Genomic DNA, 26,343 nt, shown 5'->3' with positions numbered 1-26,343 from the left:
CCTTTCTCCTCCCTCACCCCTGCCTTCCAGTTGATATATTGCTTTTGTGAAAATTCAGTGGTTTCTTGGTAGAAAGAAACCACTTTGGAAGACAGTTTAATGACATATTACAAATCTGAAGATATGCTACTTGGGACCCAGAAATTCCATGCTTAAGGCTCTTCCTATAGAAATGTATACTTATAGGAACCAGGATTACTCAAAGCAGGAATTTGTTTAAGAGCCTCAACTGGAAACAACTTAGATATGTACCAAGAAGATAATGGGTAAACAGATACTGGCTATTCTTTCACGGAAATACTATACAGCAGTGAAAATGCGATCAGTTGCAGTTACATGTGACAAAAGTAGATGAATCTTAAAGACAATTAAAAAATCTTATTTCATTGAATTACAGTTGATTTACAATGTTGTGTTAATTTCTGCCATACAGCAAAGTGATTCAGTTTTATATATATATGTGTGTGTGTGTGTGTGTGTATATATAAACACATACATTCTTTTTCATATTCTCTTCCATTATGGTTTATGAACTGTATAGTTCTCTGTGCTATACAGTAGGATCTTGTTCATCCATTCTGTATATAATAGTTTGCATACACTTATCCCAAACTCACAGTCCTCCCCTTTGCCACCTACCCTCTACCCACCTTGGCAACTACAGTCTTCTCTATGTCAAAGACATAATGTTGAACCAAAGAAATCAGACATCATAGAGCATATACTGATGATTATATTCATATAAGGGGCTTCCCAGCTAGCACAAGTGGTAAAGAACCTGAAGGCCAATGCAGGAGACATAAAAGACTCAGGTTCGATCCCTGGATTGGGAAGATCCCCTGGAGAAGGAAATGGCAACCCACTCCAGTATTCTGGCCTGGGGAATCCCATGGACAGAGAAGCCTGGCAGGCAACAGTCCTTAGGGTTGCAAAAGAGTCAGACAAGACCGAAATGATGTAGCACACACACACATACTCATAGAAAATCTAAGGAGATGCAAAGTGGAACTGTATTGTTTAGGAATGCACAGTAAAGTAGTAAAAGTATAAAGAATAGCAAAGTTATTAATACCATACAGTCAGGATGTGGTTACATTGCTGAGGAGAATGGGTATATGTCTGTTTCCAGAGAGGCAGCAAGGTGCCCTTTCCATCTGAACTTGGGTGTTGGTTTCATGTGTGTTTGTTTCACAGCAAATTCTTAAACTGTGTATTTATGCTCTGGGTATTTTTCTGTGTGTTTTCAGTTTCACAATATAAAAAAGGCCCTGTAGTGGCTCTGGAGGGAAGCAAACACCATGGGACACACATAAGCCAGACCTTTATCCAGCCAAGCAGGACCTGGTTAGTTATCTGCTCCTGGCCATTCAGATTTGACACCCCTGAGGGTCTTTCCGAAGACAGGGGTCAATATTTCATTCCAGTTTGCAGGGCCTGGGTGATTTGAAACTTTCGCAGAAGTATCATCAAACCATGCTCCCCGTTTTTCAAATTGGTGTATTGCTAAATAGAGCAAATTTGGGTAGAGGACCCTAGACTTGCATTTCCATCCTTCTCTGTCTGTAAGTTTCTTCCTCCCTCCTTCTCCTTGCAAGATGCTGGGAGCGTCCGGCTGTCTGCAACCGAAATGGAACCCGTTGGAAAACAAGGTTTCCTCCCAATGGAGGAGAAATCTCTCGTCCCAACTTCCCCCTTGCCACCCGACCATCCGGCTGTCCCCTCTCTCCCCCACAAAACTCCGCGGAGCCAGGTCCCCTCGCGCCTCCGCGATTGGTCGCAGGCCATCATGTGTCCCCCACTTGGGGTGGGTCTTTCTCCGGTTAAACTCATCAAACGCTCCTCTTTGGAGCTTCGCTGGCCAGTGGTTCAGACCTTTGCGCCCGTTTCCCCCACTTCTTTCCTCTTCCCCCCGCCATCCTTCCACACCAGTCTTATTTTAGCAAAATCTAGAGAAGAAGGAGGAGGAGGCATTGGGGCGGGGAGAGGGGTGGTGGACACTAGGCATTGCAGCATCCGGAGCAGCTATTGAGCGGCTAAGAGAACCGCGCATCCCTCTCCCCCTCTCGCGCTCTCTCTCTCGTTTTTTTTTTTTTCCCCCCTCTTGTTGGGAATTTTCAGGATTTCATTGCTGCAATTTAACCCCAAGATGAGGCACGGTTGAGTGAAACGCTGCGCGCACACGCACATTCACACTCCTCCTTGGGCAGAAGAGGCAGCCGCTGGTGATTCAGGAAGGAAAAAAAATCACCGGGACCCTGCGGCTTCAAGACTCCTTAAGACCTCTTCGGAGTGTTTCCCTCCCCCTTCCCCTTCTTTCCTTTCCCCTTAATACTCTTAATTTAATTTTTTGGCTACAGATCTTTCAGCATTTTTAAGGTCTAGGAACTCAAAACAGAAAGGGTTGTTTCTTTTTCTTCTTCTTTTTTTTTTTTTTCTTTTTTAATTTGGGGGCTGCCTTTCCCCTTCCCCCCAGGAAAGACTTGCTTTTTTTTTTTTTAAATAAAAATTGTTTTAATGGGCCGAGCGCACTGCTTTTGCAAGATGCCAGCCTGACCCGGACCCCGGAGGGGATTTGAAGCTTCCACTGCGTCCCGGGGGGAGTCCTTTGCAAATCCTTCGAGTCTTAAAGGGGGTGTGCGTTTTTTTTTTTTTAAACTGCCTTCCCCCCCTCCCTTTTTTTTTTTTTCCGGAGTGGGTGGATTGGGGATTGCCTGGATTCCTTCCTCGGTTATTTTTTGCCTCGCTTCTCTCTCCCCTCCCCCCTTCCCCGGCCCCCGCGCCCCGCCCCCGCACCCTCCTCCAGCCCCTCCTTCTCCGGGGTCAGCCAGGAAGATGTCCCGAGCTGCTGCTATCCCCGGCTGGGGCCGGGCAGCCGCCTTGTGAGCCCCCGACCCGAGGCGCCGAGCCGCCGCCGCCCGATGGGCTGGGCCGTGGAGCGTCTCCGCAGTCGCAGCTCCGGCCGCCGTCTTCACAGCATCGGCGGCGGCGGCGGCGCCTTCCGCATCGTTCGCCGCAGCGTAACCCGGAGCCCTTTGCTCTTTGCAGAATGGCCCGCTTCGGAGACGAGATGCCGGCCCGCTACGGGGGAGGAGGCTCCGGGGCAGCCGCCGGGGTGGTCGTGGGCGCCGGAGGCGGGCGAGGAGCCGGGGGCAGCCGGCAGGGCGGGCAGCCCGGGGCGCAAAGGATGTACAAGCAGTCAATGGCGCAGAGAGCGCGGACCATGGCCCTCTACAACCCCATCCCCGTCCGACAGAACTGCCTCACGGTCAACCGGTCTCTATTCCTCTTCAGCGAGGACAACGTGGTGAGAAAATACGCCAAAAAGATCACCGAATGGCCATATCCTTTGCCCCGAACCCCCGGCAGCTGCGCCTCCCCCTCCCTCCGCTTCCCCTCTTCCAGGCTGGGAGAGAGACCCGGGGGTTGATGGGAGGTGGTGGTGGGGGGGGTCTTCCAGGGGGTGGGAGAGGGGGCACCAGGGAGGAGTGCGGAGCGTCTCTCCACCCCGATCTGGGTTGAGCTACTGTGCAGGCTTGGGGTTGGGGGGTGCCAGGGGGAGTGGATTCCTTCTAAGGACCGATTTCGGAAGGAGGGCTGGGCCCTGGGGGTCGTACAGGGGCCTTTAGAGCCAGTTCCGGGTGGGTCAGAGTTCTCCGAAATGAGCATGGACCCGGCCAGGGCCTGGGTGCTCTGGCCGGGGCAGGGGAAGGACCGGGGCGGGGGAAGGCCTTGGCTGGGTTTCCCTAGCCGCCCCTCACCAGAGTCCACGGTTATCTCTAGAGCCGGGCCCAGTCTCAGCTCTCAGGCCTCTCCACCTCTGCTGGCCCCGAGGTTGGGGGCCGCCCTCTCAAGGAGGGGACCTAGGGGCTCCCAGGGCCAAGAGCCAGTATGAGAGCATATGGCCTTCATACGGAGGGGCCAGCACTGGCCAGAATGAATATTCCCTAGTGGGCCGCTGGCTGGGAAGGGATGAGGGGCATTTATTCTCCCCCATGTCTGCAGGTTCCATTGCCTTCTGCCACTGATTAGGGATCTCATCATCTTTCGGGGTGTAGGATACATCCCAGTTTGCCCCATCTGGGGCCCTGACCTGAAAGACCCAGGATGGGCCACTTCCATAAGAAAGACAGGACAAGAGAAAATGAGGTGCCAGGTCCTTCCTGGGGTGCCGTGTCAGGCCTTGGGTTGGAATCGGCTTCTTCCACCCTAGAGACCCAGGAGGGGACACCAGGAGAGTCAGCCTCCATGTGGACATCTCGGGCAGGTAAATGCCTTTTTTTTTTTTTTTTAAATTAAAGCTCCAGAGGAAGAAGGTGGAGTCCAGATTTCCCTCTGTGGAGATGCTATTAAAATGCAGATCCCCCCGTGTTTCTTTAAATTCGTGCCTGCTTGAAATAAACCTTGAGGAGGGCTTAACATCTGTTGAGATGTAGGCAGGCAAGGATGGGTAATTAGTCGGGCATTCTAGCAGTTATCTAAGCATGACCCAGATTCCAAGTCGGGGGAATGCACCCTGCTCCCCAGGCTGGCCGGACACCGTGCCGTGCCCAAGTGTGCCGCTCCTCGGCTGGGTTCCAACTGGCTGCCCTCAGTGTAAAAATGAACAGGACTGGCTGGGTCCCTGGGCTTCACTGATGAGCCCCCCCATCCTCTTTGCATATGGTTTTGACTGTTATACACCCTACAAGGCTGAGCCCTGGGTGGTCCTGGGGTTGCTTATTGGAGGAACATGTTGGCTGGTGGATCCACTTTGAGCAGGATTTGGGCTTCTGGGCGCCGAAACTGCAACAGAGGGCTCTGAGCTTTTGGAGTGTGTGTGAACAGTCTACTTGGAGGGTGGTGAAAATTCAGAGGTTCAGCGGCTGTCTTTTGGGAGGGGTGTACCACTAATCATGATGTCATTTTGATGGGTGCCCCAGGCAGGAGCCAGGTCTTTGCCTCCCAAGTTTCAACCTTGTGATGATCTGTTGAAATGGTCCGGCGTCTTGTATTCACTCTGCCTGTCTCCTCTCAATCCCTGGAGGAGTAGGAGGGCACAGAGAATGGCAAGATGTCAGTGTGTGCAGGATCAGATAAGTCGGAGGTGCCCAGGAAGGATTCACTGGGCTGACAGGTTTCCGGGTTGAAAATGGTTTTAGATTGCCTTCCGGAGCCTGTATTTAGAGTCTTCTAAGAGGAAAGGAAGAAGGTGGGAGTCCAAATGTGTCCTTAGCTCACCCCAGTCCAGCTTGAATCCTGCAGATCAGAGGACTGTTGGGGAGGGGATGGCAACAGTCCTTTGGAAGGAGGAATCTTAAAAGAGAGATGCAGGTGACCTGGGAGCATTCGGTCCTTGAGAGGTTTTCTCTGGCTTTCATGCTCTCAGGAGCTTCGTGATGAGTTTGTGCATTTTGCTGTTTGCTGTCAGTTTCTGTTCACTCTCTGGGCCCGAGGCACAGACATCAAAGGGTCAAAGGGGAGAGCTCTCCACTCCCCTAATCTGTCCCCAAGCAGAATCATCCAGGACTGAGCTTTCTGGGGAGGAGCGGGGGGGAAGGAGAAAGGATGAGAGGGGAGGGGACAGAGAGATGGGGGCTGGGTAAGGAAATCTGGGCCAGTGCAAAGAGACGGGATGTATGGAAACATGAGGAGTCAGGGTACCGGGGCAGAACATTGACTTGAGTATCCAAATATTTCTGCCATTCAAAAATGTGTTTAAGTACTTATTTAGAACTTTAAAAGTAATGACTTACATATATGTATATATTTCCCTGTGTTTATATAGAGAGAGGAAAGTACCCAAGTCAAGTCCAGCTTAGTAAGTGAACATTCATGCCATTAGCATCTGGGCCAAGGAAAAGAAAGTGACCAGCTCCCCAAAAGTCCCCTCCTGCCCCCTTCCAGTTAATCCCCCTACAAGGGTTACCGCTACCCCGACTTCTGACCCCATGGGTTCATTTGGACTCCTTTTAAGCCTCCTGGAAATGGAGTCAGAGGCTGTGTTCCTCTGTGTCTGGCTTTTTTTTTTTCCCCGCTCAACAATCTGTCTGTGAGATGGATCCATGTCACTTCAGGTCATTGTTGGTTTTCCTTCTCAACACTGTGTGCTACTTTATTGTTGACTCTCTGCAGTGTAGCTCTCCGTTCTATGGTTGAGGGCCATTTGAGTAATTTCCAGACTGTGGTGCTGGGATCATTCTTGTGTGTGTCTTTGGTGGAACTTTGTGGGGAAGGCGTTTCTCTTTGAGTTTGTACCTAATAGCGGATGACGTGTACTTGGAAGTAGCATTTACTGAGGGTCGCAGGTGAGTGGGCAAAGCAGATTTCTCACTGTCATGTGAAGGAGGAGTCATTACGCATCCCATGAACTTGGCTGTGGGCTCCTAGGGCCTAAGCGTTACCTCCATATGCAAATTCCAGCATGGTACGCTGGCGGAGGGTGCAACCTTGCATTCTCCATGCTCATGGGCACTTTGCCACTGTGATCCACCACCCCGCCCCAAGCTCCATTTCCGCACCCCACTGTCCTCGGCAGCTTCAGCTTGAAGCCAGCAGATTTAAAGAGATTCTCAGGAATTTCATTTTTCTTTTCCTAAGTCAGAAAACCCACATGGAAATCTTTGATGTTCGGGTTTCCATTGGTTTCCTTCACTCTAGAAGGAGTCCAGTCAGCAGAGCTGTCTGGACCACACACCTGGGTTCCGTGTTCTCGTGGATGGGAAGGCTGATTTAAATATGGCTGTGACGGGCTCTGATGATGACTTCTAAAGAGCTCAAATCTGTCAGCTCAATAAGGTGCATCTGTCAACCTTCCTCAAGCCCCCATTTAATGCCACTCACTCCTGACGCTCTTCCCGGCGCCAGTGTGAATGTCATCTTCCTCCAGCCCTGCTGATGCCAGCAGATCATCCCCTGAGCACTGTGTAGGAATGTGGGCCATGGCAAGAGCCGCAGACTCTGGTCTCTGTCTTATCCTGCTCCTTCTCCTGAAGCACATGCAGGATCCCAGGTTTTCACCCTTTATTTTCGGGAATCTCAGTGAGAAACCCAGAGTGCCCTCACATCAGATGCCCACTTTTTTTTTTTTAATAAAAAACTCTCTAAAGAGGAATGTTCTGTATCGGAAGCAGACGTCGACGCCCTGGGAGATGTTGGAGCATATTATCAGAGCCTTGGCCCACTCAGAAAAGTAGATTGTGCTAGAAGGGCAAGGGAGAATGGCTATCTGATTCTTCTCCTAGATCAGTGTGGCAGATATTTCCAGAAGAGCAAAACTCTGTGGAGTAGATATTAGTGTGACTTTTCCCTTGGGATTTTTTTTTCCCCCTCCACAATCCCCAAATGCTGACAAATAAAAGATCAGCTCATTGAGGAGTTAAAAACCTACCTGGAGCTGACCCCAATGTCTACTCTTAATTTACGGTCTTCATTGATCCTACTTGGTGTGCATTTTGGGCTTCCCAGATGGTGCTAGTGGTAAAGAACCCACCTGCCAATGCAGGAGGCATGGAGGTGCAGATTCACTCCCTGGATTGGGAAGATCCCTTGGAGGAAGATATGGCAACCCACTCCAGTATTCTTGCCTAGAGAATCCCATGGGCAGAGGAGCCTGGCAGGCTTCAGTCCATAGGGTTGAAAAGAGTTGGACATGACTGAAGCGACTTAGCGTGGTGTGCATTTTGGTATATTTTACTGAAGAAATGGTAGGTATGCTTGATTCTGGGGTGCTGCTCCAGCCATCCCACTGCAAGTGTTATTTATATACATTGTAGTACTTTCTAGACTTAACCGAGTGTGAGGATTGCCTTGTTAAAATGGTGAGTTTTGTCCAGCAAGTTTGGAGTGGGGTTTGAAGTCAGATGGGGCTTCCCAGGTGACTCAATGGTGAAGAACTCACCTGCCAGTACAGGAGACATAAGAGACGTGGGTTCCATCCCTGGGTCAGGAAGATTCCCCTGGAGGAGGGCATGACAACCCACTCCAGTATTCTCACCTGGAGAATCCCATGGACGGAGGAGCCTGGTGGGCTACAGTCCATGGGGTCACAGAGTCAGACACAACTGTAGCAACTTAGCACGCACGCTGGAGTCAGACAGGCTACCATTGCACCATGAAGTCACTGGGGTGGGGTCTTTTCTAACAAGCCTCCAGGGATTGACCATGCTGTTTGTCCACAAGTTATAGTTGGAGTATCCAGGTCACATCATAGATGCATCCTTTTTTTTTTTTCCTTTTTCTCAAAAACCGGGTTTATTGAAGTATTCAATATAAATTACTTCCAGTGAAATTCACCCTTTTAAGCATATAGTTCTGAGTTTTGACAGATGCATGCAGTCATGTAGCCAACACCAGAATCAAAATAGGGAATAATTTCATCAACCTAGAATATCCCCTGGTCCTCTCTGAGTCAGCATCCCACTATGCAAGCCCTGATCTTTTTTCCATCCTTATTGCTGTTGTCTAGTCACAAAGTTGTGTCCGACTCTTTTCGACCCCATGGACTGTAGACCACCAGGTTCTTCTGTCCATGGGATTTCCTAGGCAAGTATACTGGAGTGGGTTGCCATTTCCTTCTCCAGAGGATCTTCTCAATCCAGGGATTGAGGCTTCTGCATTGGCAGGCGGATTCTTTACCACTGAGCTATCTGAGAAGACTCTTTATATCCTTACAGTTTTGCCTTTTTTAGGAGGTCATATAAATAGAATCAGACAGGACGCAGCCTTTGAGATTCACTCATGTTGTTGTGTGTATCATTTATTCATTCTTTTGAGTGCTGAGTCGTATTCCATGGGATGGTTGGAGCAGAGTGCATTCTTCCATTTCCCAGGACATTTTGGGTGTTTCCAGTTTGGGCGATTATGAATAGAGCTGCTACAAACATTGGTAGATGGGTTTTAGTGGGAACATTTGGGAATGTACATTTTATTTCTCAGATAAATACCCAGGAGTAGGTTTGCTGGGTTATGTGGTAAGAATGTGTTTAGCTTTGTAAGAGAATGCCAAACTGTTTTCCAAAGTGGTTGTGCCATTTTGCATTCCCATCCTGTGATCCCTTTAAAAGCAGCGTGTTCTAAGCTCCAAAGTGCGTCTGGCCTCAAGGGTTTAGCATAAAGGGTTGTGGATGTGTGGAGAGTAGCAGAAGTGATAGCAGTAAGTGCCAGTCGGAAAAATTAGAAGGGGTGAGGATGTCATATGAAGCTATGTGCCTGCTCTGGTTTGAAGTCTAGCAATGGAGTGGGATCTCCAGTGTGGCAGAAGAAGGTCTCTGATGGAGAGGGGTGCTTTGGTTCAGTGCCTCGGCAATAAAAAGTCGACCTCTGAGGCTGTGAGACCTTTGCCCACCACCCTTTTCCCCACTGCCACCCCAGCACATTTGGCACAAAGTAGGTACTCCATAAATGTTTGTCCAATGAATGACAAAAATGTCCCTCTTTACCCATTTTCCAAATTATAGGGATCTGATTCACCTGTGTACCCACGTTTTAGGTTTTCAGTGGGTTTTAGGTTCGGATGGTGGGATGATGGGAGGCATGTGTATACATGAAGTTAATAGACCAAAGAAGATCTCTGAAGTGTTAGTGCTAGAGAAATCGGGGAGCAGTGGCCCCTTGAGAGTGGAGTCTTCCCCTGGGGCTTTTGAGGGGACATCTGTTGGGTTGTTGTTCGGTAGCTAAGTCATGTCTGACTCTTTGTGACCCCATGGACTGTATAGCACGCCAGACTTCCCTGTCCTGCACTATCTCCCGGAGTTTGCTCGAATTCATGTCCACTCAGTCAGTGAGGCTGTCCAGCCATCTCATCCTCTGCCACCCCCTTCTCCTCTTGCTCTCAATCTTTCCCAGCATCAGAGTCTTTTCCAGTGAGTTGGCTCTTCACTTCAGGTGGCCAAAGTATCGGCGCTTCAGCATCAGTCCCTTTCCAGTGAATATTCAGGCTTGATATCTGTTGGGTACCTGGAGCTTATGGACACCCCGCCCCATTGCTCGCCCAGTAGCAAGCACACACATGCAGTCCTTCAACAATGGAAGGCACCGCTAGGAAGGTGGAATCAGTCCAGAGATATGGGGTCTATCGTTCATCCTGAAACCCCAGTTTATACATTTCCAGGGATGCTAACTCAGCTCCTCATAAAAGGATGCAGGTGGTACCGTGAAATATAACAGAGGTGAGGGAGAGCACTGTGAGCTTTAGGTCAGCCAGGCCTGGGTTCAGATGACTCACGAGCGGCCTTGAGCATCAGAGCCTCGGTTTCCTCATGCAGTTGATGAGGATATTGCTTCTGAGTTCATGTTCCTGGGCAGACTCTCGAGGAGGTCACAGGGGATCAGGCATGAGAAATGCTCAGCCCAGTTTCCTGTTACGGAGAAAGCTCCAAAATGCATGAACCATCACATTGGAGAGTACTTTCTTCTCCTTACGTTCTATTTTGGAAACGTTGTCGAGAAACCAGGCTCTCTGGGTATGAGTGGGAGAGAAGGGCCCCTCTGTTGACTGGCTGGTTTGGATTTATTAATCTGAGCGTGCACCCTTTTCTTTTAAATTGAAATACAATTGATTTACAATGTTGTTAGTTTCAGATATACAGCTTAAAGCTTTAAGATTCAGTTATGCATATGTATTTTTTTTCAGAGTCTTTTCCCTTATAGATTATTATAAACTATTGAATACAGTTCCCTGGGCTGTACAGCAGGTCCTTGCTGTTTGCCTATTTTTTATATAGTGGTCTGTTTATCTCAATCCCAAAGCCTTAATTTATCCCTCCCCTCCCCCTTTCCCCTTTGGAAGCCCATTTGCGTTCTCCTTTCTCTCTGGAAGCTTTAAGTTGTGGGCGGGGAGGAGAAATACATGGCCACTTGACCTATTTTTCTATTCTCTTTGGTCTGAGGTAAAATTGTCTTCCTCTCCCTTGGTTCCTTCCTTTGTGGGTGACAAGGTGAGGGAGTTTCAAAGTGTATAATTAGCTTCTCTGCCCCGCCCCTTCTCCTTCTTCTGAGCCAAAGGGTCCGACGCAGGATGGAGACCGCAGGCCTAGGACAGTTGCTGTGGCCGTCCTGGGCGACTCCTGAGAGTTGAGCAGTAGACCCCTGCTCAGCTTTGCTGTTAGATTACATCCCCTTCCCTTCCCCAACAGTTTCTGTCTTTCTTCTTTCTCCCTTCTCCCTCACTTCCTGGGAGCATAGAGGAAGACAAGGAACATTCCAGGAGAGGAATCCAGGTGTTCAAAAACCACCGGGCGTTAGTCCTTGTCTGGGTAGGGTGACCAGATGTCCCTGTTTGCCTGGCCCTGTCCTGGTTTTAACATCTTGAAAAGCCCAGCAGTTTGGGGCTAACAAGGACTTTGGTGGCCCTACTGTTGAGTTTTTCTTTTTAACTGGAGGATAATTGCATTGCAGTGTTGCGCTGGTTTCTGCTGGACAACAATGTGAATCAGCTATAGGTATACATATATCCCCTCCTTCCTGAGCCTCCCACCCACCCTCACATCCCAGCCCTCTAGGTCATCGAAGAGCACCAAGCTGAGCTCCCTGTGCTATTCAGCTGCTTCCGGCTCGCTATCGATCTACTAGTGAATTCTTAACACCCCAGGGATGTAGGGAGCCAGAGATGGTGCCAGTGCCCAGGAAATATGAAGATAAGTAACTTTTTTTCTTCTGAAAAGCTGAGACTTTATCTTGGAATGAATTGTGCTTTTGGAAGCTACTTATTTAAGGCAGCTAATGCGAGAGAGATCCCAGCTCTGAAGCGCGAAATTCCAGAGTTAAATACGGATCAAGTTTTGTCGTCTCTCTCGGGTCAGAGGCGGCTTTATCTTCTTTTCAGCTTGGGAACATTCTTGGGTCTTCCTATAAGGTGCTCTTTACTCAGGTTGGACCTGGAACTCGGGTATTAGCAGCCCTTCCCCCAACAACACTATTTAAGAGGCCCACCCCGCCCCCTCCATGGAGCAATGAAGGAAAACGCAATTTCATCGCCCACCTGCCAGTAAATAATATTCATGCTGTTAAGTTCTGTTCTCATTTTAGGTCTGTGCGTAAAGTATTATATAATTTTAAACCAATTTTAAAGTATTTTTATACAAGCGTTTGCAGGAGGGCGAAGTCTGATCTTAAGAATAAAACCGACAGATTCGTCTTAAACGAGACTTGCGTACAGACCTAGAACTTGTTCTGTGAGGGGGTTACCCAGTTTCTGACCTTCCAGAACTTGCTATATCCTTTTTTAAAACTTTTTTTTAAAATTAAACTTTTTATTTGATCCTGGAGTATAGCTGATTAACAATGTTGTGGTAGTTTCAGGAGAACAGCAAAGGGGCTCAGCCATCCATATACATGTATCCATTCTCCCCTAAACTCTTCTCCCATCCAGGCTGCCACATAACCTTGAAGAGAGTGCCCTGTGCTGTACAGTAGGTCCTTGTTGGTTATCCATTTAATTTTAATTAACAAAAATTTTTTTTGGCAAGGGGATTTTCTTTATTTGAAGAGGCACTCTTGGTTTGTTTGTTTGTTTTAAAAAGACTTCTTATTTTGTATTGGGATATTTCCCTGTCTTATAAAATAGGTCCTTGTTGGTTATCCATTTTAAATATAGCAGTGTGTACATGTCCATCCCAAGCTCGCTAACTGTCCCTTCTTCCCATCCTTCCCCCGCCCCCTGCCAGCAACCATAAGTTTGGAGAACCTGTTGTGTTTTTTTGTTCCATTAACCTTTATTATTTCCTTTATTAGTAATAATGGGCATGGGAACCTCTGCTGATCCTCACTTGCTGCTATGAAATGTTTGTGGTGTCCATGGAGGGATGTGCTTGTTTGAGTAATAAGCACCAGGGTTGGAGGCTAAAAGGAGAAGAGGTTGGGAGGGAAGGTGATACTGGTGGAGGTGAAGCAAAGGGTTTGGGAATAGGTGGCTCCGGTTGTGCATCTTAGCTCCAACTCCCAGTAGCTGTGCCTCAGTCTCTTCGTCTGTAAAATGGGCATAATAGTCCTACAACCAGGACATCATGAGAGGATTAAAAGATACATGAAAGCATGTGGTGGATATGATTATTTTGTAAAAAGCATCAGAATGGGGGAGAGTATCAGAATGGATACTGTAGATCCATGATTGCCAGGGCTAGGTCTGTTGTGGTCACCACTCTGGCCCTGTGCTTGGCACCTACAGTAGCTGAATACGTGACTCTGGGATGTTTTCTTGCACCTTATTTGAACAGTGACTTGCTTTAATCCTGTTCTGGGTTCACAACACATTCTGAATATTGTCTCTCCTTTCGTTTGTTTTTCCTTATTTATTTTAATACCATATGGAAACACACTGATGGATCCACTACCTGAGTAAAGAACTAGAACAGTGGCTCCCAAAGTGTGGTCCCCAGGCCTGCAGCGTCAGCAGCACCTGCTGCAGGGCCGAGATGCTTACCCTTGGGCCCACACCACTATGTCCTGGGGGGCTGTTGAAGCACAGGTGGTTGGGCTTTGCCCCCAGAGTTTCCGATTCAAAAGGTTTCGGGTGGAACCCGAGAATTTTCATTTCTAGCAAGTTCCCGGGAGCTGCTGATCCTGCTGGTTTGGGGATCCCTCTGAACTAGAACATGCTCAGTAATTTACTTCTACCTATAGCCTCTGACCCTGCCTTGGCTTCCCGCCCCTCCCCCACTCACTCCCCCAAAGGCAACACTCTCTCTTGGATTGGGTGTGTAATTTTATTTATTTATTCATTTATTTACTTAGGCTGTGGTGGGTCTTCGTTACTGCGTGGGCTGTCTCTAGTTTCAGGGAGCAGGGGCTGCGATCTGGTTGTGGAGTGCAGGCTCCTCATTGTGGTGGCTTCTCTTGCCTTGGAGCTCGGGCTCTAGGGCACGCGGGCTTCAGTAGCTCTGGTTCTCAGGCTCTGGAGCACAAGCTCAGTAGTTAGACGCGTGGGCTTAGTTGCTCTGCACAACGTGTGGAATCTTCCCAGACCAGGGATCGAACCCATGTCTCTGGCACTGGCAAGCGGCTTGTTTACCACTGAGCCACCAGGGAAGCCCCTGGATTGGGTGTGTCTTATTCCCTTTCTTTCTTTTTAAAGATGTTTTATCACACATTTACATATGCCTTAACTCTAATGTTTTACTTTCGTGGTTTCTGAGCCTTTTTAGCCTTCTGGAACTTGCCCTTACTTTTTTCACTCAATTGTATGTTTCTAAGATTCATCTCTCTTATTTGAGTGTAGCTGGAGGTCATTTATTTTTCTCTGTATAATATTATATTCTGCGATGATACAACAATTTATCCACCTTCCTGGATGATGGACATTTGGGATGTTTCCAGGTTTCTTGTTTTTTTTTGCTATTATGAACAGTGCTGCAGTACTGAATAAATAATTTTGGAATGAATGAATTCAAGGTGTTAATTTTAGTCTGTGTACTTGGGAATGTCGCTTCAGCTAGAATCAGCTGAGATTCATCAGCATTTATGGAACACCAGCCATCTGACAGGCACTGGCTAAGCCATTTCACAGTCTACCCATCCTTCTCTCTAAGGGCTGGGTCAGCCAGACAGCCTCTGTTCTTCCTTGTCTTCTGAAAGTCAACCTGTGTCTTAGGCATTGGCAATTGCTGTTAGTAGAGGAGTATCAGGGCTGATTTGAGAGCATGGACTCTGGAGCCAGGGGAATGGGGTTCCAATACTAACTCTTGCTAGTCACTAGCTGTGTGACCTTGCTCAAGTCATTTAAGTTATTCTATGCCTCAGTTTCCCAGTTTGTCTAAAGGGGGTTCTAATAGCACCTATCTGGGAAGATCAAATTAGTTAATACATGTTACGCTTAGAAAATAGTGCCTGGAACTTAGCGCTATATGTGTTTATATATGGATGAATGGAACAATGGATTGATGAGAGGGAAGAAGGAAGGATGGGCTTATTTGAGTGGCCTTTCTGACCCAATGCTTGGAATAGTGCATGACACATAGTAGGTGCTATGTGAAAGTGAAAGTGTTCGTCGCTCAGTCGTGTCTGACTCTTTGCAACCCCATCAACTGTAGCCTGGCAGGCTCCTCTGTCCATGGAATTCTCTAGGCAAGAATACCGGAGTGGGTTGCCATTCTCTTCTCCAAGGGATTTTCCCAACCCAGGGATCAAACCTAGGTTTCCTGCATTTCAGGCAGATTCGTTACCACTTGAGCCACCAGGAAAGTCCTATGTGCTGCATAGTATTAGTTATTATTCTGCCTTTGCTTGCCAAGGCTCTTAATCCCCTTGATCTCTCTTATTCTTTGGTATCTATCTTGAGACCCCATCTTCCTGGATTATCAACTGAACCACCATTGCGCCAATGTAGAATTCAAGGGGAAAACAATCAGGGGGGTCATGTTATCAATATTTGTAGATACTAGAATTCCATGATTCCAAGGCCCAGGCAAATTTTTTCTCATCTCAGCAATCCTTGTCTATATCCCTGATCAACTTCCTCTCCCATTCCCTATACCCCACTGCCAGGCTCTTTCCAGTCTGCTTACAACTTCCCCTTCTTCTAACCATACCCTGCTTTCTAAGTGTACCATCTTTGAAGACATCAAAGACTTCAAACCAGTGAGAATAGGCCAGCTTCTGTGCAGGTCTTATAAGGACTTGGAGCATTTGGGTCTTGCACAAATTAGAATAGTCAAAATTTTTTGGAAGAGTTGTTAGAATGTAGAATTTTAACAATTTGGCCTGTTCCTAATCACAACAGAGTCTAAAGTTTAGGATCATTGATGAATATTTGTGATTTAGAGGGGAGAAGTATCTTATGCAGATGAGTAGATAGTTGGATAGATTTGTGGAGGGTTGGACAGATGGACAAATAGGTGAATGGGTTAGATGGAATGAAGGAGGGCAGGATGGATTGATGAGACAAAGAAAAGATGAATGATACTGGATGGATGGGTTATAAGTGGGTGGGTAAGTAGATTGATGGGTGATAAGGAGATGGGTGGTGGACAGATGGATGAATGAATGAGTGATGAAGGAAAGAAAGGATGAATGGGCAAATATATGAGTGGATAATAGATGGCAGGTGACTGGACTGAAGAGTAAAAAGATGAATGGATGGATGAATAGATGGATGGAAATGGATGGATGGGTGGGTGGATGGGTGGTGTTAGATCTCAGGGTGTGTGGAAGGGTGGGTGTCCGTGTCTGGGTCTCTGATACTTGATGTTCTTATTGGCTTGGAGATTGAATCCTTCCACTTACCACCCTCAATGCTAAGTGACTCTTGCTTGCTTTGTGAAAAGCAGTAAGATGGTATGCTTGTGTCTTACCTCTCATTAGAAAGCTCCTTGAGGGCAGGGAACAGTGATGTACCTTTCTCACATCCCCCAACAGTTCCCACATTGTATGATGCACGAGTGTTTGTTGAGTAGTGATGAGGAAAATTAAGAGTGTTCTTGACAAAGATTATTAAAATTCTGGAAACAGCACTTCCATTTTTTTTTTTTAATTTCAGTACTGGGACTAAAAGTGGAATTCCTTGGATTTTGCTCCCTTGGTTAATAGTGGTGGGCTAATGGAATATCTCTCTTCCAAGTAGGTTGGGTAAATGTCCCAGATGCTTCCTCACTGGTCAGAGATTGCAGATTATAGATGTACTAGGTTCTACAAGGCCCCTCATGATCTAAAAAGTCCCTGTTTTGTCTTTGATCTCATTTCTTCCATTCTCTACCCCTTCCACTCTGTCCCAGCCCTACTGACCCTTTTTGCTCAAATCCGGCTTTTGCATCTGGAGGCATCTGTGCTGGCGCTTCCCGCCGCTTGCATCATTGTTTCTCCAGGTCTCCCAATGGCTGACTCCTCTTCGTTTAAGTCTCAGCCCAAAAGTAACCTCCTCCAGGAGGCCTATCCTCTTCATTTGTTGAATATCTGAAGTACAAAGAATATGAAATACATGCATACTCTCCTATCCAGAGTGAATCTCTGGTGACATTTTAATCTATTTCATTCCATCTATGCTTATGGATATAAGCTTTTATGAACACATTTGCATGCCACTAGATATTCCTGGACAGCAACATCAGGACTACCGTGTAGAGCTGTATAGACTGCACACTGCACAAGGGTATTGTATCTCCTATCATAACTGTACATTTATTATTTTAGTTTCTCAGATGATGAAAGCTTAAGTATCTTGTTCTAGCAAAATGAAGATATTATGACAATCTTTTGACAGATGGACCTAACAACTTGCAAAAGGGGCGTCTTATTTAAATCCACACAGTGGTGCTGTATGGGTTGGCATCAACTCCAGAAAAGACTGTTGCTAATATCTGATGACATTCCACTTTATGGATATACCATACTTCTTGTAACCAACCCCAGTCATTTGTTTTGTTTATAAACAACAGCACAATGAACATCTTTGTGCGTAAAGCTGTGTCCACAGTGCTGAATATTTTCAGACTGAAAATAATCTGGTCTAGAGGTTGCATTCAAGTCTTAAAACTGTTGCCGCCTCTTTCCTTGAATCTGAAAAGAGATTTGGAGACTAGGTGACTTGAAATTTGGGAAGTCGAGGAGGAGTATGGAAAGAACAGTTGATTGGTTTGGAGTTTTTCCTAGGCTGCATGTGGAGCAGTGCTTTTGAACTGGGGGTGATTTTGCCTTCCAGGGGACTTTTGGCAATGTCTGGAGATATTTTTGGTTGTCACGAATGTGGAGGGCGGGGTGCCACTGGTACTTAGCAGATAGAAGCTGGGGATGTACTGAGCATCCTAAAATGCACAGGATGGCACACTCCTGCTCCCATCCATGAAAAACTATCCAACCCTAGATGTCAATATTGCAGAGACTGAGAAATCTTGATGTAAAAGATGTCACGGATTCCTTGAGTGGGTGGATTTAGGGTTTGGGGGTTACTTAAATTTTACTTACAGTTTCTCTTGCTAGCTGGGTGTCTGAGCCAGCTTTCTCTGAACTTTAGATCCCACACTATCAGCAACAGGCTTGCTACTGACAGATTCGTTGATGTAAATATAGATGAGTATATAGAAGGAAGTCTCAGCTGGAGTTGGAAAATGTTGGAATGAAAGCTGCTGCAACCTTCCTTTCTCTCTCCTTCTTCTGTTGCCCAGTTTTTAAATCGTGTCTCACTTTCTTTGGGCTCCTGGCATGGTGAGTACTGCTGGAAGAGACAGTGGTTCTGTTTCTTTAGTCTCCACACCCAGGGCTGGCCTTGGGCATGTCTAGGACACCCCTGAGACAGATAAGCTTGGAGATGTGAAGGGGGAGAAGAGTGCGTTCATGATAAATTTCATTCATTCAAAAATGTTTACTGAGCACCTCCTATGTGTCAGGCAAGGGAGGGGAGGTGCAGGGAGGCAGGTGACAAGGGTAGATTGTGTGGACCACAGAGAAGATTTTACTGCAAAGGAAATGGCAGCATCATTCCTGTTTTCCACCTGACACGTGTATACCTTTTGTTTTCCATCACAGAAAATAGGGTCTTTTGTGTGTACACAGTGTTTTGCTGTCTTTCCTCCAATACCAGCCACACTACAAGGACCTCACTATTTCCTTAGGACAGATTGCTGGAGGTGGCATGGCTGGGTCATCTATCAGGCTTTGGGGCCAGGTTGCCAGGAACAGCTAGACTGTGTCTTTTTAAACTCTGAGGTTCTGTTTCCCTGATCATGTGGCCCAGCTAGCTGTCCTTGATTTTACATCATAACCAATCAGATAAGTGAAAAAAATGGACTCTCTTTGTGATGCAATATACGTTTCTTCAGTTTGCAAAGATGCAGAGCATTTTCCAGATCCATACGGGCTATCTGTGTTTCCTTTGTGATGTCCCTGGTCGCATCGTTAGCTCCATTTTCTCTAGAGACATCTGTCACAGATAGCTTTTGGGGAAGTGGCACCAGGTTCTATAGACACTGAGGGGTTCTTTGATTCTACGTCGGGTTTGAAGCAGTGTAGTGGTTAAGAGGGAGGGCTGTAGAACCAGGCTACCTGGGTTAAATCCCAGCTCTGCTTCTTTCCAACCTCTTAATGCTGGACAAGGACTTCACCTTCTGGACCTCAATTTCCTCATCTGTAAAATGGGTATAACATGAGTTCCTGTCTCGTGGGGTTGTTATAAGGCTTAAACAGCACTTAATGCCTGGCACATGGTGGGTGTGGAATCAGAGTTTGCCCTTATTATTGTGTGCTTATGTTGGTGCTGAAAACCCTCTTATTTCAGGGTGCGGTAGCTACCACGTGATTTAGAGCAAGCTGTCCAAGCATTTAGTGTTAGTCACAGCTCTTCCAACTAACCAAACAGGATCTGTGCCTTGCTGTCCCCCCAAAAGCAACTGGATCATTTGCCGCATTTATGATGGGTTTCGTCTCTTCAGTCCTTATGCCTGTTTGTGCCTGGAATTTCACTGGAGCTCCAATAAAGAGGAAGTGTTTTTCAAGTCTAGTTGGTAGCGTCTCTGTATGGAGAGCTTAGGAGTCCTCAGGCTGGATGGGAAGCTCTTTGACTGATTTAATCTTTACATCAGTCCTGCGGGCTTGGTGGGTTTATTTTTGCCCCCATGTAACATATGTTCGCACTGAGGCTCAGAGACTAAACTCGATCCCTGGCTCTGAAGGACAAGGACTCGTTCTTGCTGGAAACAACTTTTACTTTCTTTGGGCATCTTAACTCCACTCTTTTTTTCTGGAAGGTGGTCTCCTCCACTCCTGGCTTGCACCAGTGCTCTGCCAAGGTCTCAAATCTAACAAATGGGGAAACCTCATGGGACAGCTAATGGCATGGCAGCAACAAAGGCCCAGATGGGGCAGATGCTCAGGTTATGCCTGGGAAAACGTGTGCTTCAGAGAGGTTGGCATGCCTATAGGAAGAGATAGTATAAGGGAATAGTTAAGAGACATTGAGGTCAGCCAGGACTGGGGCCTTCTCTGACAGTTGGTGTTGCCAACTGTCAGAGAGGAAAGATACTGAACTTCAGCGATCCTCAGTTTCTTCATCCGCACAATGGGAATAGTATTTTCTGCCCAGGGATGTTTTAAGGATGAAATCAATATGATGAGTGAAAAATATCATGCTTGGCACAGTGTAGATGCTTGACAGGTGGCTGAAGCTCTTTGCTTTCTCCTTAGTACAAGCACTAGAACACAGACACAGACAGACAGACCCAAACCTCTGCCCTGATGTGGCTAACATCTAGCTGGGGGACAGACCAAGGACCACGTAAAGGCTCCAGTTGACGTGCGGTTAAGTGCTACAGTGCAGAAATAAAGCAGGAGAGAAAACAGGGTGGTGAAGACAGAGGGTGTTGGTACTGACACCTGAACTAGAAGAGATCTGAGGAGAGGTGTGGGCTTGATTTGGGTTGCTCTAGGGAGCAGGACGGAGAAGGCGATGGCACCCCACTCCAGTACTCTTGCCTGGAAAATCCCATGGACGGAGGAGCCTGGTAGGCTGCAGTCCATGGGGTCTCGAAGAGTCGGACACGACTGAGTGACTTCACTTTCACTTTTCACTTTCATGCATTGGAGAAGGAAATGGCAACCCACTCCAGTGTTCTTGCCTAGAGAATCCCAGGGACGGGGGAGCCTGGTGGGCTGCCGTCTATGGGGTCGCACAGAGTCAGACACAACTGAAGCAACTTAGCAGTAGCAGCAGCAGGGAGCAGGAACGGAGAAGGCACTGGCGACCCACTCCAGTACTCTTGCCTGGAAAATCCCATGGACGGAGGAGCCTGATAGGCTGCAGTCCATGGGGTCGCTAAGAGTTGGACATGACTGAGTGACTTCACTTTCACTTTTCACTCTCATGCATTGGAGAAGGAAATGGCAACCCACTCCAGTGTTCTTGCCTGGAGAATCCCAGGGACAGAAGAGCCTGGTGAGCTGCCATCTATGGGGTCGCACAGAGTCGAACACAACTGACGTGACTTAGCAGCAGCAGCAGGGAGCAGGAAAGATGAGGAGCAGGTGTGGTGAGGCTGGCGGTCTCTTCCCTAGAGGATTCTGTCTAGATGGTGAAAGGGGTAGGTTGGGGAGACCCAAGGTAGGGCTGATGAAGGGAACAGGCGAGGGTTTCTGAGCAGGTGAGAGATGCTTTAAAAGAAAAAAAAAAAAGAACGGAGAAGAATCAACTTTTTGGCTCTTGAAGATGTCTTCTCATCCTTTGTGCCAGGTTTTGGGTCACTTAAAGATGTAGTCAGGGACTTCCCTAGCCATCTAGTGTTTAAGACTCCCAACTTCTGCTGCAGGGAGTGCAGGTTCGATTCCTCATCAGGGAACTAAGATCCGGCATGCTGGGTGGTGCAGCCAAAAATTAAGAAGAAAAATGACACAGGCAAAGAGAATGAGCTCTGGGTTATTTTCAAGACTCTACGTTATTTATTCAAGTTCGAGGATATAATTTTTTCTAACCTGTTGGATGTCTTGCATCTTTCTTTCCTTGGAATTTGTCTAGACCTACACTGCCCAGTAAGGTAGCCACTAGCCCCACAGAGCTATTTCCACTTAAAAATTCATTACAATTAAACAAAATAAACAAGTCAGTCCCTTAGTTGCAGCAGCCAAATGTCACGTGCTTAGTTGCCATGTGTGGCTAGTAACTATTGTATCAGACCTTACAGATGAGAGCATTCCGTCATCGTGGCAAGTTCTGTGGATGTGCTGTTGCAGAACCTTCCTGGAGGGGAGCTTGTTGGAAATGAGAATCTCTGTCCCTCACCCCAGACCTGCTCAATCCCAAACTGTATCTCAGCAAAATCCCCCAGGTGAGGTTGGCTCTAGTTGCAGTCTACCTGAAAGTTTTAAAGATGCTGATGCCCTGAGCCTCACCCCACAGATGGTGATGAGATTGGTCCAGGACTATCCCTAGGCATGGGGATTTAAAAAAACTCCCCAGGTGATTCTAAAGTTCAGCTGGGATTGGCAGAGAGCACTGGGTAGTTAAGAACACTCAGACAGTAGGTGGACTGGAGTTGGAGCTGTGTGACCTAGGGCAAGGCACTTACCCTCTCTGAGCTGTGGATTCACCTCTCTGTAAAACCAAGGACCTGTTGGCATCTCCCTCCCAGGACCGTGAGCATAAATGATATGATGGTTCCTTGTGCTAAGTAGGGGGCCAGGGATGTGGGTAGTGAGCACTTCGTACATAAATGTGTTAATTTTTAAGAAATTAGTTCATCAGCCTTAGAGCTAATAGTTGGAGTAGAGGAAACAGAACTCTTTATAATGGGTAATTTTTCCATTTTTTAAAAGATGGTAGTAAAATTCACATATAATTAACCATCAACCTTTTTATTTTTTAATCTGTATTTTGTATATTACATAGTTGATTAACAGTGTTGTGTTAAGTTTCAGGTGTACAACAAGGTGTTTCAGTTTTATTAATACATATAACTGTTCTTTTTCAAATTATTTTTCCATTTAGATCATCAGCCATTTTAAAGTGTACAGTTCAGTGGCATTTAGTGCACTCACAGTGTTGTACACCAGTCTCGTTCCAGGACATTTTCATCCCCCCAAAAGGAAACCCCACACCTATTAAGCAGTCACTCCCCACCCCCACTTCCTCCCCCGGTTGCTAGTCTGCATTCTTTCTTTATGAATTTACCTATTCTGGCTGTAGACTTTTATAAGTGTCCTGTCCCTGGCTCCATCACCCCTTGGCATCCTGTGTGAGACTGGGAAAAGGCCCAGCTCTCTTTATCTCTGGGTCTTTCCGCCTCGGATGAGGGATGTCCCCGCCTGTGGCCCCCTCCGGCACCCTGGGTCTCACCCGTCAGCCGCACTTAATCCCAGCAGCAGGCCCCGTGTTCTTCTCTCCTGGGGCTGCCACAAATGAGAGGTTTCATCTCAGCTGGGTTCCTCCTAGTTAAATATTTAATAAATAAGACCTACAACTTGTGATGCTGGGAGTGTTTGATAGTGAAATTAATGAGGAGGAGAGAGTCGCAGGCTGCCCACAGGTCCGTCCATGTCTGAGCCTGGCCACAAGTGCCCTGGGGGCAGACATCGAGGCCACCACGATGGACCCTGCCATCCTGTGTTCCCCTGGCTATTGACTCCCTAGCACTGTGTCTGGCACAGAGTAACTACGTGATAAATATATATTAAAGAGAGATCATGTGTTAAATATAAATTATGTGTTAATAAATATGTATTAAGGAGACAGTGTCTTAAAAAGCAAAGATATTACTTTGCCGATAAAGGTCCGTGTATTCAAAGCAATGGTTTTTCCAATAGTCATGTACACATGTGAGGGATCATAAAGAAGGCTGAGTGCCAAAGAATTGATGCCTTCGAACTGTGGTGCTGGAGAAGACTCTTGAAGAGTCCCTTGGACTGCAAGGAAATCAAACCAGTCAATCATAAAGGTAATCAATCCTGAATATTCATTGGAAGGGCTGATGCCAAACCTGAAGCTCCAATACTTTGGCCACCTGATGTGAACAGCCGACTCATTGGAAAAGACCTTGATGCTGGGAAAGATTGAAGGCAAAGGAAGAGAGCGGCAGAGGAGGAGATGGTTGGATGGCATCACCTGCTCAATGGACATGAGTTTGAGCAAACTCTGGGAGATGATGAAGGACAGGAGAGCCTGGCATTGTTGCAGTCCATGGGGTTGCAAAGAGTCAGACATGACTTAGCGACTGAACAACAAAGAGAGATTGTATGTGATGTGTGTGTGTGTTTCTAGAAGAGGTGGAGAAAGGAAGGAAAAGGAGGGAGAAAGAAAAATGGAAAGAGAGAGAGACAGAAGGGGAAAGAAAAAGATCTGGAGGAAGGCAAGGAAGACGATGATGGGGGTGGGAGAAAGAGACCCAGAGAGAGATGGAGAGGGAGAAAGATGGAGGAAGAGAGAAATAGAGGGAAAGTTCATACAAAGAAAAAAGAACAGAAAGAAGAGAGACCATATCACTTCATGTATCTTTTCCCCTCCTCATTATCCTTGACAGCCCTTTCCCCCCTTATTTCGCTCTGTCTCCCCACTTTTCATTTCCTTACTGATGCCTCTTGCCAGTCCCTCATCCCTTTTCATTTCCTGTGTCTCCGTTATCTTTTAATTTTCTGTCTCAGTGTTTGTCCCTTTTCTCTTTCTCTTCATAAACCAGCATATGTGTCTTGTTTTTTCTTAGTCTTTGGCTGACTCTCTGTGTGTGTGAGAGAGGAAGGGACGGGGAGAAAACAAACTTAGCGGAGAATGTTGGAACATAGATTAGCACTTTAAAAACTATCAGTTCACTTCCGTTCAGTCGCTCAGTTGTGTCCGACTCTTTGCGACCCCATGGACTGCAGTACACCAGGCTTCCCTGTTCATCACCAACTCCTCGAGTTCACTCAAACTCATGTCCACTGAGTCGGTGATGCCATCCAACCATCTCATCCTCTGTTGTCCCCATCTCCTCCCGCCTTCAATCTTTCCCAGCCTCAGGGTCTTTTCAAATGAGTCAGCTCTTTGCATCAGGCGGCCAAAATATTGGAGTTTCAGCTTCAGCATCAGTCCTTCCAATGAATAGTCAGGACGGATTTCCTTTAAAACTCATGTCATGATATAAATGAACATATTTACAAAACAGAAAAAGGCTTATAGACACAGAAAGCAAATTTATGATTACCAAAGGAGGGAGGGATAAATTAGGAGTTTGGGATTAACAGATACACACTGCTATATATAAAAGAGATAAGCAACAAGGTCCAAAGTATATAGCACAGGGAACTATGTTTCATATTGTACGATAACCTATAGTGGAAAAGAATCTGAAAAAGAATGGATACGTATTTATACGTATAATGGAATCACTTTTCTGTACATCCAAAACTAACACAACATTGTAAATCAACTTTATTTCCTTTTTTAATCAACTAATTAGTTTTTGTTGTTGTTGCATTGGGTTTTTGTTGCTGTGCATGGGCTTTCTGTAGTTGCGGCGAGTGGGGGCTGCTTGTCATTGGAGTGCAGTGGCTTCTCTTGTTTCAGAGCACAGTCCCTAGCGCTCAGTCTCAGGCGTCATGGTGTGCAGCTCTAGGGTGCTCAGGCTGCAGTAGTTGTGGCTCATGGGCTCCAGAGCACACAGGCTTAAGTAGTGATGGCTCGTGGGCTCTAGAACATAGGCTCAGAAGCTGTGGTGCATGGGCCTACTTGCTCTATGGCATGTGGAATCTTCTCGGACTAGGGATCAAACCCATGTCCCCTGCATTGGCAGGTGGATTCTTATCCACTGTGCCACTAGGGAAGCCCAGCTATGTTTCAATTTAAAACATTTTTTAAATTAATTTATTTATTTTAATTGGAGGCTAATTATTTTACAATATTATAGTGGGTTTTGCCATACATTGACATGAATCAGCCATGGGTTTTTTGCCCAGATCAAGAGCCAGGACACCACCATCTCCTCAGATTTTCCCATATCTTCCATCACAACCCCTCCTTCCCTCCTGGATGAACCACAATTGAGGATTTTATGAGGACCTTTAGCTTGCTTTTCTTCATGGTTTTACCATCTAGCTTTGTGATATAGTTAAACGTTTTATGGTTTTTAACTTTATAAATTTAAAATTCTGTGATATGAATTGTTTTATATTTTGACTCCTGATTGCATTGGAAAGATCCATTTTTACTGTGGTCACTGTGGCTCCTTCATGGTCATATTTGTTCGCCAGTGATGAACATGTTAGTTTGTTCTTTTTGTTGCTAACGATAAACGGCGTTACTAGTTGTTGTGGGTTTTGTTGCACACGTACAGGAGTCTCTCAGAGGTACATGCCTCTGCAAAATTGCTGTATATTAAGAGGCGTGTGTCTTTAATTTGACTAAATACCTCTAAACCATTCTTACAAAGCGTTTGTGCTAATTTACACTCCTGCCAGCAGGAGCTGAGCGTTCAGGTTGCTTCACATCCTCACCAACACTTGGTGACTTTTTTTAACTGCAGCCTTTCTGGCAGATGTGTGTCAATTTCTTGCTTGTGAGCCACGTTTGTGCTACCCGATGACAAGGTGGGTGAATGTATTTTAATGCGTTTATTGGCTGGTCAAGTTTCTTTTGTGAAATGCCTCCTCATGCCCTGTTCACTGTCTTTTTTGTGGGGTTGCTTGGTTTCTTTTATTGATATGTAGGTGATCCTTATGTATTCTGAAAACTAGTCCTTCATCATTATATGCCATGCAATATCTTCTCTTGGCTTGTCTTTTTGTCTTTTTTTTATGACATCTTTTGATCAATAGCAGTTCTTAATTTTAATATAGTTGAATTTGGAACTCCTCTCCTTTATGGTGTGTGGGTGTTGTATCTTATTTAATAACATTTTTTCTACCCTGAGGCCGTATTATTTCTAAAACGTTTACAGTTTTGCTCACTGTATGGCTTTGATCAGCGTGGTATTGATTTTCGTGTAT

The 26,343-nt window shown here is 46.5% G+C and overlaps 1 protein-coding gene across 12 annotated transcripts in view; it reads left to right on the top strand.

Annotated features, from left to right (window-relative positions):
- CACNA1A (calcium voltage-gated channel subunit alpha1 A) overlaps positions 1-26,343 on the top strand; it is a 379,358-nt gene that overhangs the window by 122,841 nt on the left and 230,174 nt on the right. For all 12 annotated transcript variants that reach the window (XM_027547946.1, XM_027547955.1, XM_027547945.1 and 9 more), the window contains exon 3: positions 3,046-3,339. In XM_027547946.1, coding sequence (XP_027403747.1) covers positions 3,046-3,339 — 294 coding nt within the window. The remainder of the gene's footprint in view (positions 1-3,045; positions 3,340-26,343) is intronic.

The sequence above is a fragment of the Bos indicus x Bos taurus genome, chromosome 7 (assembly GCF_003369695.1).
Source record: "Bos indicus x Bos taurus breed Angus x Brahman F1 hybrid chromosome 7, Bos_hybrid_MaternalHap_v2.0, whole genome shotgun sequence".
Classification (NCBI taxonomy): domain Eukaryota; kingdom Metazoa; phylum Chordata; class Mammalia; order Artiodactyla; family Bovidae; genus Bos; species Bos indicus x Bos taurus.
Note: the sequence above shows the minus strand (reverse complement) of the source record. Positions and strands in the feature narration are given on the sequence as shown.